The 16,807-nt window shown below is 43.2% G+C and overlaps 3 protein-coding genes across 3 annotated transcripts; 1 reads left to right on the top strand and 2 right to left on the bottom strand.

Moving 5' to 3' along the window:
- Window positions 1-2,926: 2,926 nt before the first annotated feature.
- LACBIDRAFT_329793 (uncharacterized protein) lies at window positions 2,927-3,536 on the bottom strand (the record flags this gene model as incomplete). The annotated part of the gene is made up of 3 exons (XM_001884005.1): window positions 2,927-2,971; window positions 3,058-3,219; window positions 3,441-3,536. The coding sequence occupies 3 exons, from the start codon at window positions 3,534-3,536 to the stop codon at window positions 2,927-2,929; spliced, it is 303 nt and encodes a 100-aa protein (XP_001884040.1).
- Window positions 3,537-6,255: 2,719 nt separating this feature from the next.
- Window positions 6,256-7,732, bottom strand: LACBIDRAFT_329794 (uncharacterized protein; the record flags this gene model as incomplete). Its single annotated transcript, XM_001884006.1, has 3 exons — window positions 6,256-6,899; window positions 7,144-7,385; window positions 7,503-7,732. The coding sequence occupies 3 exons, from the start codon at window positions 7,730-7,732 to the stop codon at window positions 6,256-6,258; spliced, it is 1,116 nt and encodes a 371-aa protein (XP_001884041.1).
- Window positions 7,733-8,118: 386 nt separating this feature from the next.
- On the top strand, window positions 8,119-8,796 carry LACBIDRAFT_329795 (uncharacterized protein; the record flags this gene model as incomplete). Its single annotated transcript, XM_001883886.1, has 2 exons — window positions 8,119-8,162; window positions 8,457-8,796. The coding sequence occupies 2 exons, from the start codon at window positions 8,119-8,121 to the stop codon at window positions 8,794-8,796; spliced, it is 384 nt and encodes a 127-aa protein (XP_001883921.1).
- Window positions 8,797-16,807: the final 8,011 nt, after the last annotated feature.

Raw genomic sequence — 16,807 nt, forward strand, 5'->3', positions numbered from 1 at the left:
TATCTCCACTTTTTGGTCATATCCAATCATAATTCCTCTTATATATATATACTGTAGACCCTCAAAGCAGTACCTGACATCCTATACACCATTCCTATCTTTAGCTCTCATTTCCTGGCTATTTTTAGAACAGTGAAATACCCAGAGCTACATTTGAAAAATCACAATGACATATCCAGGGTTACATTTGAAAAATCACAATAAAATATCCAAAGATAGATTTGAAAAATCACAATGAAATATCCAGGAATACATTTGAAAAATAACAATGAAATATCAAGGGATACATTTAAAAAACTGCAATGAAATGCCCAAGGATAGATTTGAAAAATAGCAATGAAATGCCCAGGGATACATTTGAAAAATAACAGTGAAATATCAAGGGATACATTTAGAAAATCACAATAAAATGCCCAGGGATACATTTGAAAAATCGCAATGAAATATTCTAAGGTATCAATGAAAGGTACAAGGTATCTATTGAAAAACCACCATTGAGATGGCTTGACAGACTTATGAAATGCCCATAGAGAATTTCTCATATTTTATCAGAAATCCCAGGCAATTTGATGATTGAAAGGCTTAGGCTCATGTATTGAAATGCCTTTCATAAAAATCTCAGTGTTATAGATTGTCGTCTGTAGGCTTAAGTCTAGGTTATATGATAAAAGTGGTAGCCACCAGTCACCCAGGATAAGCGGCAAATACGGCCCCCCAAGCCGCTAGTCTTCGGTTAGAGTTTTCGTATACTCGTGCCCATATTAAGGTGGCATGATCCGTTATCAGAGTGATGCTTTCCCCTTCTATGAATGGTTGGAATTTAACAAGGGCTTCCTTAGCAGTAAGCACTTCACGTTCTGTAGCGCTATAATTGTGTTCCACCAATTTGAACGTGCAGCTCCAATATGCTATTACACATTCTACATGTATGATGGTTTCATCCAACATGTTTCCCCATATGTCTGGCTGCTCAACTTCACGTTGATCTTCATAAAGTTTGGCCATGAGACTGGGTACCTCCTTGCATGCTTCCCAAGCAGCTTCTAGCTTGCTAAAGCAGGGAGTACCCTTGAGGTCCTTAACTTGGATAGCTTGTACTTGTTGTAAGCTCGCTCCTAGCACAATGTCAGATGCATCTGTGTATAACCTGTAAGGCTGATTTGCAATGGGGTGTTCTAGCATGGGGGCGTTAGCTAGGGCTTCCTTCACTTGTTGGTAAGCGACTTCCTGTTTGGCGTGCCACTGCCATTTAGCTCCTTTCTTTAGGAGATTAAACAGAGGGGCAGCGATCATAGAATAGAATGGTATATAAGTTGAAAAATATACGACCATCCCTACTGAGAACTTCTGTAGGTCCAACACAGAAGTGGGACAAGCAAGTTCCATAATAGCTTGTACCTTCTCCTTATGAGTGGAAAGTCCAAGCCTAGAAACCTTCTGCCCCAATAATAAGATTGACGAATACCCCACATAGCATTTAGCTGGGGATAAGGTTATTCCAGCAGCAGCAATGGCCCCTAGAACTCAATCAAGATGTTCCAAATGTTCCTCCCAATTTTTCGAATAAACCATAATATTGTCGATATAGACCAGTGCAAATAGCCACAGGAATGGAGCCAGCACCTCCTGCATAAGTCTTTGGAAGATCGACAGTTCATTTCTGAGGCCAAACAGCATTCTTTTGAACTGCCACAATCCTAAGTGACAATGGAATGCAGTTTTTTCCTTAGCATCTTCAGCCATTTCTACTTGAGTAAAACCGGCTAGTCTTAGCATTAAGTTTCCGATAATCTATGACCAGTCTGGGTTTGCCATTTCGATAGACTACTACAGTGGGGAATCCCCAAGGGCTGACCAAAGGTTTGATGACTCCAGCTTCGAACCAAGCTTTGAGTTGTTGGTAATGTGGATGGCAAAACCTCTGAAAGCATTTGCCACTTGCCGGCTTGGCGAGTCGAGCATGCGAGAGCTTGGCAAATGCTGGCAAATGAAAAAATTTGAATTTCTGTCGTTTTGCATCAAAGTAGTATCCTATTATTACCCTTGATTTTTTTTCTCAGCAATTACACTCATTTTTTCATCACTGATTCACTGCTGAGGCCTGCTTTGGGTCTGTGTTAAGTATTGTCAAGATCAAAATTGGATGGGATCAATGGATCAGAGCATTCAAATCAGGAATAAGGATTGGTTTTCGAAGGGAATTTGGGGATTGTTTGGGGAATTTGGCCTGCAGTCAGAATTTCCCAACATCGACAACCATAAGGCCCCCAGAAGCTCATGCTATTTCTTGTCCACAAAAAGCAGTCAAAATGGGCCTCAAATCTGCTATGTTTGGGCCTCAAATCTGCTATTTTGGACAAGGGTCTATGTACACATGACTTGCCCAAAATGGAAGCTCTCTGTGAATTTTACAACACAAAAGTTTTCGGCTCAGAAACAGATACATATGCACTACTGATGTCACCAACGAAATTCACTCCTTCTCTTCATCGCTGACAGTAAAATCTCCACCTTTGATATGAATGCTATTCCGGAAATGTTTCTGCCCAGTTGTGCCCTCAAATCCACTATCCGTGGACAAGCCTGGGGCCAAAATTGCCTCAAATCCACTATTCTGGGACAAAGATTGGCCCATTTGTTGGCTATTTTTGGACAAGAAATGGCTTGAGCTTCCCAGGGCCACAACCATTTTATGTGCCCATAAATGTCTGTTATTCTCTGAAATTTTGACAAACTTCACCAGGTCTCACCACCCTGTTTTTATTTTTTTGTTTCGCCAGCTGGTGAAACTGGTGTGGCGAGCTGGCGAGCAGTTGCCAACAACACTAGTTGTTGGTCAATAACTTCTCTTTTTGCTGGGGAAGCTCCATACATAGGTTCTGAAATAGGATGCATATTTGGTTGCAGCGGGATTTGAACTCACGCTTTAATATGTCCTAATCAACTGTCTACTCCAAAGGCTGCAGCATTCCTGCGCAATACTTCAGTCAGTCAGTCATGATATTCTTCTGGTATATCGGGACCAAGGTTGACTAATTTATCTATGTCTCCGCTAACCAGGTCTTCGGGTACTGCAGTAGTCTTAGGTCCCCACGATTCGTTTTCTTCAAATTGATTGTCATGTCCAGGCAAATTGGCCATAGGGCTAGTAGCTGTAGCTAGATCTTGAGCCTTTAAAGTTCCAATGATTGTAGTCTTGAGAGCCTCAGCAGATGCAATCTAATATATAAAGAGAGGACGGTTGACAGTTATTACGTAATAGATCATGTAAGCAACCTCTTTCTCTTTTACTGAGCCGCGTCAGCGGAGTTTCCCAGGAATGTCACACGGTGTGATCACAACCACAGCACATTGTGTTGGTAGCTCCCAACCACATTCTGTTATAGTAAAATTTTGTATAGTACTGCATTAATTTTTTGTGAGTGTTTTTGTGGTCACACCTCTCTGAGCAGCCTCAATTTCGCTTTTTCTGTCACAGGGGTGAAACAGTGATTTGTCCAATTAGCAAATCCTGGGCATATGTTCATTGGAGGCATTATTGCTCAATAATTTACTTCATGTTTGTCAGGTGGGTAAAGTCAAAATATGCCCAACATTGAACATCAACTGCAATTAGGATGTGCACAAGGGACTACATGAGAACTGTTGGTAAAATGTGCATCAAATTTTCCCCAGCAGCTCATTCAATATTTGATTTTGATGTGCCCAGCCATTATTAAATGTATTCAGAATATGCCCAATATTTCAAGACACATTTTAAGTAAATCCACTAGCTCCATTTAGATTGTTACTAATGGGCATATATTACATGGGACTACAATTCACAGTGTCTTTTTATCTCAGCTTTATTTCTGAATATATTTTAAATTTATCCTTCAAACAAATGTAAAGAAAATCATTGAGCAATAATGCCTCTGATCAACATATGCCCAGTAATTTACTCATTGGACAAATCACTGTTTCTCCCCTGTGTGTACTATTTTTTACCCCCCACTCCATTGTTGGTGTATATTTCTCCTACTTTGAGATCTATGCTGATTAAATTTCAGGTGGATTTTAGTTGCTTAATAGATTTTCATCATTGACCTACTGGGTGCATGATATGGTACTGTGTAAGCCATAGCCAAGGGTTGAAAGACCAAAAAATATAGCCCAGCCTCAATTTTGCTTTTTCTGTACTATTTTTCATCCTCCACTCCCCTCTACCCACTGTCATGGTATATTTTTCTTACTTTTGAGATCTGTGCAGATTAAATTTCAGGTGGATTTTAGTTGCTCAACAGATTTTCATGAGTGGCCTACTGAATTGTAATTTATGGTGCATGGTATGGTACTGTGTAAGCCATAGCCAAGAGTTGAAAAATCAAAAAATATGGCCAGCTTTGTACTGCTGACTGCAGTTACAGTACAAAATGTAGGACTATATAGGTGTGGATCTAAATGTAACTTTGATGATTTGGATTAGAATAAAATTTGAATGAGGGCAGTTTAACTTTGATGATTAAGATAAAATGTGTGTGTCAGAACTGGGATTGAACATATCAACTGGGAGGTCCAGGGGGCTTGCCCTGACATGTGTATCTTTGAAAATTTAAATAAAGTGTAAATACCAAAACAGGAATTAGTGTAACTTTGAGAAACATGTACACCACAGGTATCAGATTGTTATGAGATAGCCCAAGGGTCTTCCCTTTGGCAAGCTGGCCAAGTGCAGTGAGTGCCAAACCATGGGTGTAGGTCAGAGCATAATTTAAAAAATTTAAATTTAATAAGATGTAAGTACCAAAACAGAGATTGAAAATGTGCACAGGAACTGGAATAAACATATGTACTGGGGGGACAGCTTGCCTCTGGCAGGCATGGCTGAGCAAAGCAAGTGCTGTGTCCAGCTCTAAGCCTAACATTGATGATTCAGATGACAGGTATACACCAGATCTGGGATAAAGAATGTGTATCAGAATGGAGATTGAATACCAGAAGTGGGATTAAACATATGCACTGGAACTGGGATAAAAGAGGTGTACTAAAACCGGAATTAAACATGTGTACTGGGGGTCCACATGAAAGTGTAACTTTGAGCAACATGTACACCACAACTGTTAAATTTGAATCAGATAGTCCAAGGGCTTGCCTCTGGCGAGCTGACCAAGCACAATGAGTACCACTGCAGGTTAAAGTATATCTTTGAAAATTCAAATGAAGTGAAATAAAGTGAAACAGGGATTAGAGATGTGTACCAGAACTGGAAACAAACACATGTTCTGGGGGGATGGCTTGCCTCTGGCAAGGCATGACTGGGCAAAGTGAGTGCTATACCACAAGTCCAGATTTAAGTCTAACTATGTGTACTGAAAGTGGGATCAAATATGTGTACCAGAAGTGAGATTAAACATGAACTGGGATAAAAAATGTGTACCAAAACTGGGATTAAACATGTGTACTGGGGGGAGGAGGAGCCACGAGCTGAAGGTGAGTGGCAATGAAGACTGGGGTTGGAAGAGCTGCTTGGCAAAGCAAAGAACAACAGGTGCTGTTGGGTAACAGCACATCCCTGTTTTGCTTTTATAGGCTCTTCAGGTTCTTTGCATAGCATTCAAACATGTATAGCCATAAGGCGGTGTGCATGGTGTTGGACAGCCTTATTGTTCACCTTGCATCATTCTGACTCAACATGAGCTGGGATAAAAAATGTGTACAAAAACTGGGATTAAACATGTGTACTGGGGGGTCCAGGGGGCGTGCCCCCGGCAAGCTGTGACCAGCACCGGAGGCACGGCCGAGTGTTAGCAAGTGCCGCGCCATAGGTGCAGGTCTAAAGCTTGTCATTTTAATTAGTTGTTCTTCGTCCTTGGGCTTATCTAACATCGTCTCAGGGTCATGTAGGTAACCTACAACCTCTCCAGCTCTAACGTAGCATGGGTGTGGACTGGGATTAGCTATAGGGAGAAAGGGACACGAGGCATTAATCCATGTGGTCGGAGCAGCCATAATGTTCTGATCATCGGTTCCAATGATAACCTTCTTGACTATCCAATCTTTGAAGGCTGCTCAGATCTCAAATCCTAAGTCCACATTTTGGGAAGAGGTGGCTGGAATCATGTGCCCAGACTGCCCTACAGCTACTTCACAATGCCCTGAAGGATATCTCGTAACGCTGAGTTCGTAGGTAGTTTGGAAGTCTTCTCCCAGTAGTATAGGTACATTCATGTTTTGTATGACATAAGCTTCTAGTTCAAAACTGACTATGGACTCATCTCAAGCCAAGACATATAGTTCAGTATTAATGTATCCTAGAACCTTTGCTCCTCCAGTGAGATGGTATAGCTTCATTCTCATTCCTTCACACAGGCGAGGAGAATCGGACATTGATTTCCAGAATTCTTCCGATATCAGAGTGATATCAGCTCCAGAATCCAGCCGAGCTCGAATGGAATCAGACTTGAGGTTACCAATTTTCGCGCACATGTGTAGAGCTTTCGTCCCTGATGATCCCATTCCTTCAGGTAAAGATTGGCCTTTGACCATGGGAAATACACAACCGGGCTCGTAGATAGGTTCAACTTTCTTCACCTTCATGAATCTTATGATTTCATTGACTGGTACGACCTCTTTGTTCTTCCCCTTATTGTAATCCTTAGACTTTTGAGCATTACGATGTGCAGAATACACCTTATGAAAGGTAGCTTCCACACATGGTTCAACTTTGTCTATTTCGTCGCACGTTACAGCAGCAATTTTTACATGCTTTTCAGCAGCAAATGAATTTCTTAGTTGTCCCTGGGATGAATGTATCTCGGTAGCAAAGGACTTAAACAGATTTTCACTCTTGTAAGCAGAAAGGGTGATCTTAGATTCAGCCAACATAACTAAGTACTCTCTATCTGCTTCTTCCTCCTCAGCTGGATCCCAGTCCACATAAATCTTATGTGCATTCCATAGAGTGTTCCATTTACCAAAGTGGGGACAGTCCCTATGGAAATGCTTGGGACTAGTACAGATGTAACAGTCTCCATTGGGATCTCACGGACTAATCCTGATATCATCCCTCAAAGGTTATACCATTAACCGTTTTCCAGTGAGGAAACTTCATTTTGGCAGTCGCGGGCTTGGGCTTTCGCCCCCCAGAGCAAGGTGGAGGCTTACAACTGTTGTTTGAGGCATAGTTAACGTCCCATTCCTCTTCCTCATCTGATGAATAAGACTCAAGCTGCATTCCTTGATTGTTCAAGTCCACCTCTGCAGCGTGTGCTACACGTGAACGGTGATTTCTATAGTAGAGCGCTGGCTTCTTGTTTCTTTCAGCCTGCTGCCAAGAGGTTATTAAACTGTTCCTCATCTGCTTAGCTATGGACTGGACAGAGAGGATCGAGGGACAAATGGTTTCACTAAGATAATGGGTCCATTCAACAGGTTGTCATCATAAAATGCAAGCAATGGCAGTGGGTCTGTCCTCTTCCTTGGGATGGAGGAAATGGTGGTGTCGTATACGACATTGGATGTACTCCAATGGACTCTCTTGTTCATGACCTTTATTGCAGAAGGTCATCTCATCGAACTCGAATGTTCGATCTCGCACCCATTCTTCATCCAAAAAGTGGGCTTGAATTCCTATCATTATGTTGTCCCAGTTGCTTGAGAAGTAGGTCCTGTCGGGAGTGGGTAGAGTTTCCCACCAACTTAGGGTGCAAGAGGTCCACTTGAAAGGGGCTAGCTGAGCTATGCCTTCCTTCATCTTGGAGCTCAGGGCTGCCAATAGTGCTTGGAAGTCCAGCCCCAAGACTGCAAAAAGACCACAACTGGACCAGACCAAGACTGCAAAAGACCAGACCTGCAGTCTTGGTCTTTCATATTTGAGATCACAAGACTGCGAAAAAACCGGTTTACATGGACCGGTCCTGTCAGTTAAGACCGGTCTTTTGTACCTACATAAAAACCCTTCAAAATGCACCTAAGATCATATTTTTAGGATAGAAACTGACAAAGATACATAAAAAACTGTAAAATATTTCGTGAAAATAGCAGGTGTACCTTAGTATTTTTGTATATACATCAATTCTCAACGTAATTTAATGTTCTTGCACTCATTTAGAAGCCACGAAGAATGAAAACGTCGACTTTATGTCTCGATGTCCGCGAAACGGGGGTACGCTGAATCTGCAAAGGTAAGTCAGTTTCCATGAATGTTTAAGGAAAGACAACTTACTCCGTGATGAGTAAGCTTGAGGCACGAGAGCATGCTCATCTTAGGATAAGATAACGTCTGCGTCAGAACCAGACATCTCACCCAGATGTAAATACTTATCTATGTCTATGTGTTGGGAGTGCTTCTCCCCTTCACTTCAGATCTGGTTCTGACACTAAGAAATTGCTCGTCGGTCACTCGAAATTTTTTTGACTCTCTTCGCTCCTCATTGACATTCCTCGCACCTTTCTGTGATGACCGACACACTCGCCAGTACCCCAGCGCAGCCTCCCGCTGCTGCTTCTCAGAACACCCAGAACCCACTAAACCCGCAGCCTCGCGTCCCGCGAACTCACACTTCTCCAGCAATCATTCAATTGTTGAAAAATCTCTCTCTCCCTAATATTTTGCAAAAGAATAAGGGGATTGATGCCGAAAATGATGCCAGATCTGCCAAGACCCTGAACAACGCTCTGGACCCGGTCGCTCATCCTCAACCGGGATCAGAAGTTGCTTCCTTGATCACCATCGATCCCGAGGATCTTGCCCGATTGAGGGTCCCTTCGAAATTTATGGCATATTTAGCTGAAAACCTGGTCTTGAACTGGTTGTAACCAGTTTGGACCAAGACCGGTCCAAAGACCGAAAAAGACTGCAGTCTTGGTCTTTTCTGGTCCTGGTCCAGTCTTTTGAGGTTTTAAGAATTGTGTGGACCAGTCTAGGTCTCGGTCTTTTCATTTTGGGTCAAAAAACCAGACTGGACTGGACTTTCAAGCACTAGCTGCCAAGAAGCCCATACCGCTCAAATAATCTATGGTGGTCTCCCCTGCACCATCCCACTCAGGTAAAACATTGGCATTCAGTTTACGATTGATTTGCCATTCTTCAGGAGTTCGCCACCATGGGGGGTAGTCCGAGTTTTGTGGGGCAGGATTATTATTGTTCCAATTCCCACCTCCACTGCTGCCTCCCCTGCCTCCAGGTTCGTCTCCTCCTCCTCCTTCATTGCCTCAAGGGGGGACATACCAATTGCTGGGAGGAGGGTTGCTCTGAGGAGGGTTACCTCTTCGACCAGGGTTACTACCGTTACCAGACGAGGATGATCCTCCTCCATTACCATGAGCAGGGATTCTTCCTTGTCCTCAGTTGTCGTTGGTTTGTTCAACAGGTCTGGAGCTATTTTGATTGTTTCTGCTATGGAAAATATAGCTGGTCCATGACTTAGGGCTTGGTATGCACGTGTTCGATGCTGCAGGCACCCTTGCTTCACTATTGTTGAGTCCTGAATTTATTGTCTCAGGACCATTGTTGGTAGTGGTAGTCCTTTCTGAAGGAGCTCCTATGGCGAACACACTGACTCTTCCTAATCCCGGTAGTCATGAAACAGGGTGTTTCCTGGACAGCAACACCGAAATGGAGTTAGGGATGGGAAGCTCGGTTGCAAAACGGACACCTTGACCTTCACTCACAGTGGGATTTTGTGCAAGTGCAGGACCATTAGTTGGAGTGGTTGAGCTCCTAGAGGTATCAGACTTAGCTCTATTGTTATTTCGCAGTACACACGACCAATGTACTGAGAATTCCTGGGGCTTGGGTTGATCCTTATAAGCTCTGTCGTGCAAATATGCAGCAATTTTGATCAAGTCTTCTGGCATTCAATTGAAGTAGTTGGGCCTGGCTAACAGTTTTCCTACTTCCTTCCTAGCCAATCCAGTACTGTAGAGAGATCATAAAGATGATCTGGAAGACTTGTAGGAGCTGATAGACATTTTATCGGTCTCCACTCCATACATTTGCATGACAGCATTTATTTCTCAAACAAGATGTTTGGATGCCATGGTTGTACAGTATCGTAACACTCAGTAAGTAGCCAAATTTTCTGTGTGGCTTGCATGACAAGCTAGTAGTCAGAGAAAAGATAATCCTTGGTCGAGTATGAATCGATCTCGCTCCTGTTTATTGAAGAACTCAGCTATACCTGTAGGATTTGATCCACTGTTACTACTACTTGAGCTACTTGTAGCAGTCGAGTTCGTTGGACTCTGTAGTAGACTCCTTGTCCTGTATAGCATACCAAGTCATCCCTGGAGGGCTCATATGCAGTGAAGTCTTTTATCACTGAGCCTATAAATTCCCATCGACAGTCCTGAGGTGTTTTATACACCATTTCGATGGCACACCTTAAACAGTCACATTCGTACTTTTCTTGACCAGGTATTACACTGTGATATAGGATTGGAAGGGAATGCCCAGAGGCCATAGTCAAACAGTGGTATATAGCTAGATTTGGATATCTTACATAATATATTGATCTTTTGTCTTGAACCACCATCTTGCTAGCAGTCTTGCCATCCTCTTGCACTACATGTAGTGCTTTGTATATCTGTACTTCCTACAGTATGCATAATCATGTTGGGCCAGCTGAGTATCTTGTAACTGCTCATTGCTCACTCATGGGTGTTGATCCCAGATCCACCCATTCTTGCCTCCTCCTTCCCTCTTGGCTTCAGCTATGCAAGAAGTTCAGAGTGAACACTTCACATATGCCATCAATAGCTCCTAGAGGCACTAGGACATCTTCATCCACAGCAGGGTTGAAAATTCTGAACATTTGGTTAGCGGATTCAAAGATGGGTTCCACCCAAATGGGTATACCCTGTACTTCCTCAATGTCATAGAAGACTGAATGGAATGGGGAGGAATCTATGAATCCTTCTGATGTCTTCCTATGAGGCTCATCCTGTCCATGATAATTCTCATGATCATGATGATCTTCTTTTCTGTCCTGATTCGTAGATGATGTCCTGGTCTCGTCATCAGCATTCATTGGGGGTGCAGGGTTTGAAGGAGCTGCATGTTGAGACACGCTACTGTAGGTAGGTTTGCCCTTCGCCTTGTTGGTGTTGGTAGGTCTGGAGTTGCTTGCGCTTCAAGGAGCAGTGGGTGACTTCATTGCACTCCTAGAGGGCACAGGCATTCGACTCACACTTGTAGAAACAGTGGGGTTCAAGGGATTTTCAGAATGAGGTCCTATGAGCACAGGTCCTGTATTAGGTAGTGGGTTGCTACTTGTAGAGGGAACAGCGTCAGGGTCAAGTTCCTCCATCATAGCTACTCCCTTTCCTTTCTTCTTCGTCATTAACAGGGTTACTATTTCATGGCTGGTGGAGTTGTTCATATTGCACACTTTAGCTCTAGAGCTTTCATCTCCTGCAGCAGGGGCCAGTGAGTTCATTGGAGAGAGAGGTAAGGAGGTTTGCTGGCAGCCACCTGGTTTAAATGGAGGCGGCTGATGGTCTGGGTGTAGGCACTGTGGGTGCCCTTCAGGGTTCCTGGTTGCCAGGGTTGTCCTAGTAGGGAAAATCATGCAGACAAGGTCTCGATTCTCAAGGTCATTCACGTGTCTGCAGTGGGCATAGCTTATTTGGTTTGGGAGAGAGTTGAGGTTATCGTAGTTTAATGGATTTAAAACAATCTGAGTAATCGAAGATGAGGAATCACTATTCTGTCGCACCGAGTCATTACCCTTGGAAGCAGCAGGCAATTGCGCTATCGTAGGTTTGGGAACAGAGTGAGCAATGAGATGATTTGGCAAATCATCATGACATAGAGTTGTCGAGGACGAAGTATCATTGTTGATACGCTTTGCACGGGGATGAACGTGAAAGTGCGAAACACGCAAACAAGGATCAAGCGCGTCAGGGGAAAACCCTAAACACCTAACACTCACACACACACACACACACACACTATCACAATCTCGGTGCAAGAGTTCGAGGGCCTTTGGTATTAAGAAATACCACTTTTGTCTTCTTAGGTTTAAGTCTCAAGAGTTTTCGTAATAAAACCGGGTTTTATTATTGGGTGTGGTATTAGAATAGTTCAATAGAACAAAGTATGTCTTTCAGGGATCCTGGTTGCTCAAATGTAAAGTTCTCGCACACAGACTTCTTTATTGACACGAAACACGAATTTATCGGACTTTTATAACTCCCTTGAGTTTTTATTATGTCACTACGCTCCAAAACAAAGGGTACGAGTACGCTGTCTCGTCTGAATGATACTGTGCTTAAAAACCTCTTATTCAAGTCTCCAAGTAAGCTGACTCCCAAGCACGCTGGCTTCGTTCACACTGTACTTTTCTGACCACGAAGAAATCTCCTTTAATTGATTACAACTGTCCACCTCCTAAGTCTCTACTTGGAGTGCAACTAGCTGGTCAATGGGGGACGATTGCTTCCCTTTTTGACCTGCCAGTGCCCTCCTTTTATACTCCAAAACTCCTATCTACGCTTTTACATGTGTTTTTCTATGGTTTATATCGGTCCGAAATTACAAATGGAATATAAATAGCTTTTAATAATCATGTGGTATAGTTTTATAGTGTCTTTCTTTGATACACTACAGTTTTTGTAGTGTTGGTATCTTTCTCTTATGAACGCATCAGTATTTGATGCGTACATTTAATAGTCCGGCTTTTAATTATCCTTGGCCCAGACCGGTTCCTTATGCTTCTTTTCTCTTGGCATCAGTTACCAATTTGACGTATCATGTCATTTTAGCAATGGCCGGGCCGGTACATATGCAGCAAGCTGCCGGCTTCTTTATTTCTGGAGGTTATTTGATTAAAATGCCTTGGCTCGGTTTCTGTATCATATGGAGATCGGATGGTACTCTGAAGGACTTCAAATGACTTTCTTAGTTATCAGGGGGTCTCCAGATTGGATTACCTAATGTCTTTCCAGGTGCGCATTTCATAGCGTCTTGGACGATGCTACGCATCACTCTCTGATGCATACGCGGGAATTGCCGTACTTGACACTTTACATGGCCGCAGGCCACGCTTGGTCCTCATACATACACTACATGGTTGCAGTATAGTCTTTCTAGTATTAGAACATTATTTCACAATGTCCACATACAGTTTATCCTCTAGAAGTCTTGGAAGTATTTATCGCAGGATAAAAGTCCGAGTTTCCATATTAAAAATCCATTACATGTTTCTAAACCCTTGGTAGTAATGCAATCTTGTCCCTGCGTTGGGTGGTTTACTCTAGAGCTTCTCTATACTCTATTTCATAGTGGGTGAATCCTAGATAGGCTCCAAGTATAATGTCACGGCGCATACTGCTGCCAGCTCCAAAGCCTTTGTCCTATGTTCAGACTCGACGCATGTGCACTTTTAGTCTACTGAACCGGGTATGTTCATAGACTCTTTATATCATTACAACTGTATGTAGTATAGTTGCAGAGAAGACCGTTTAACAGTAAAATCGCGAAAATCGGATTTTATACGGTTGAACACGTTTCACCTGTATCATCGTCAAGCCCAGAGGAACTGTCACTCTCGAAAGCAGCAGAATTTCACACTAACAAGGTGACAGGTAAGGTCAATCCGGCTTGTACTCCTGCACTCAAGGATCGAGATGAAGTCTGCAGTGCCCCCACCATTGTGAAACTGTAGTATAGTTCTGGACTTCTTGAGGAGTCTGTGAGCGTATGGAGCAGGAGGCAGAGTTAACATGGTGATTGGGAATTAAAGTTGATGGCGTGGTTCCGCATGATGGATGAGCACCTAAGATGTCCTGTGACCCTGGATCAGGAGCATTGTTACCCAACGTGGGGCTCTGGTATCCCAGAGGGGAGGTGTAAGACTGCCTAGTTGTAAACTGTATCCGTGACCCAATCCACATAGTTATATGAATGTTAGTGGTAAAAGGTAAGGTCTACTAGAGTGTATGCAACATTCTATAACTAAGAAGAAATATTAGTAAATACGGTGATCCAAGTGTCATGGAAGAGTTTGGGGTGTCCCTACGCTGTTACAGATATGCTCTGGTGTAAACATCCAGGAGTTCAATTGTATCAGCAGGCACATCAACTCACATGTAACATGGGTCCAGATGAAGCTTGTAATATTGCTCTTCGCTTTGACAAATCCTGTGATCGGTGTTGCTACAATCTTCCAACAGCTGCATCAACAGAGATTGCAGTGATTCTGCCTGGCAGTGAGGATCAACCACAGGGAGACAGAGATATTATTGTGCAAAGAAAGGATGGATCACTTAAATGGATTGATCAGAGGCATCCCCTTTATGTTTCACTCCACTATGTTCTTCTTTTCCCAACAGGCCAGCTGGGCTGGCATCCATGTATTGAATACAAGGCTGGAGAGGTGGTGCCTGATGCAGGAGAGCTTGAACCAAATGCAGGAGCAGAGGTTACTCAAGAACTACTGCCAGGACAAAGTGCTTCTGATTGCCCTGATTTGGTTGTTTGTGTTTTCCATGCCAAAGTCACCCAGCTGCTCAAGGATCTGCACAAGAATGGTGTTATGGGGCGCACAGTGGCCAGAGTGTGGACAATATAGTTTCAAAAGCATGGACTACCTCACATGCATCTCATTGTCTTTCTGGATCCTACACACAAGCTTTGAACTCCTGATGATATTGACTCACTCATTTCTGCTGAGTTTTTAAATGAGCAGGAACAACCTGAACTATATGAATTAGTCAAAAAATTCATGGTTCAAAATCCATGTGGTACCCAGAATCCTCAGTCACCTTGCATGGATGGTAACAAGTGTTCCAAAGCTTTCCAAAGCCATTCTGAGACCAGACTACTGTTAGTGATGACTCTTATGCTAACCTCTGGAGGCGAAATGATGGCAAGCAGCATATGATCAATGGGAAAGAGGTTGACAATCACTGGGTGGTACCCCATTCTCCATGGCTCATTTGGAAGTATCGCTGTCACATCAATGTTGAGTGCATTTCCTCAGTCAAAGCCATCAAGTACATCTACAAATATGTGTACAAAGGCCATGATCACACAATTATGGAGTTTGGGTCATGCCAGGATGAGATAAAACAATATCTTGATGCTTGCTATGTATCTGCCTGTGAAGCTCTCTGGTGAATCTATCATTTCCACATGCATGAGGAGCACCCAAATGTTGTTCATCTGCAGATCCATCTTCCAAATCAGCAAATGGTTTCCTGGGATGAGCATATTGCTCCAGATCTTCAGCAGGTAGCTGTTCAGGCTGCTGAGAAAGATACTACATTGACTGCCTACTTCAAAGCCAATGAGCAATTTCCAGAGGCACAAAATTATCTCTACCAGGACTTTCCCATGCACTTTGTCTGGATCAACAAAGGCAACAGACGATGGAAAATACAGGAGCAACAGGGTGCCATTGGTCAAATGTACTATGCTCATCCAGCCTCAGGTGAACAATTCTATCTCCACACTCTTCTCACAGCTATAAAGGGGGCTACATCTTATGTGGATTTGCACACAGTAAATGGTGTGACTCATGCAACTTTTCGAGAGGCATGTATTGGCAGTATCGCTCATGGTCTTCTGGCTGATGACAATGAGTGGAGGATATGTCTGCAGGATGCTGGGGCTATGCAAAGTGGTTGTCAGTTGTGCAATTTATTTGTCACAATCCTTCGTGACTGTGGTCCCTCTGATCCTGCTGTTTTATGGTTGCAGTTTCAGACACAGATCTGTGATGACCTTCATTGGGCTCTTCAACAAAAAAACATATGCCAAAATCCAACAGAAGATGTCTTTGACTATGTCCTATATCTCATTGACAAAGTTCTCTGCAGTTCCAGTGGCAATAAGGGTTTGGAGCACTGGCCAACAATGCCTCAGCCTCAGCAAAATTGGGATCTGGAAATTGGAAATCGTCTGATCAGGGAACAGCTGGATTATGATGCAGAAGAGCAGACCTGTCTTGCCAATGAACGAATTCCAAAGCTAAATGAGGAGCAGTGGAAGGCCTTTGATGAGATAGTTGAAGCAGTCAATACCAAGTCAGGACAGATCTTTTTTCTTCATGGTCCTGGCGTTGAATATATATATATGAAAGCTGGTACAGTGAGAGGAACATTAAGTTACGATACAAATACACTAGATGATTTGACTTCTTACCTGGTACAGTGAGAGGAATGTTAAGTTGTCTCACTGTCCAGGTTTGTACACATAAGGCCCGACTAAGACGTGGAGTCACATTCTAACACCCCCCCTTGACTGGCATCCAGTTGGAGCATGTTGATCCATCGAGCGTGAAGAATGCGGTGGAGCGGTTTGGTTAATAGATCTGCAATATTTTCTTTGTTGGAGATGTGTATGACATCAATTAACCGTTTGATGATACAGTCACGAATAAAATGTTCACGAATTGAGATGTGCTTCATTTTTGAGTGAGCGTGTGGGTCGTGAGTACAGGCAACTGTGCCTTGGTTGTCGCAAAATAAGGACGTCAGTTTGACCTGTGGAAAACCGAGTTCAGTGAATAAATTGTGAAACCACAAAACGTCACGTGCACAATGAGTAGTGGCGAGATACTCAGCTTCACAAGATGAAAGAGCGACAACCGCTTGTTGTTTTGAGCTCCAAGAAAGTGGGGATGCTCCCATCATGATCAGGAAACCAGAAACTGATTTGCGACTGTCTCCCATTCCCCAGTCGGAATCAGTAAGGGCTTTGAACAGTGGTTGTGATGTCTCTGAACCACGTCGTACCTCGAAGATAGCGCAGAAGATGCTTTGCGGCAGCAATGTGCATAGGTCCATAGCTTGCCATAAATCTGGCAAGTTCCTGAACAGTGTA

The sequence above is a fragment of the Laccaria bicolor genome, genomic scaffold (assembly GCF_000143565.1).
Source record: "Laccaria bicolor S238N-H82 LACBIscaffold_23 genomic scaffold, whole genome shotgun sequence".
NCBI lineage: Eukaryota > Fungi > Basidiomycota > Agaricomycetes > Agaricales > Hydnangiaceae > Laccaria > Laccaria bicolor.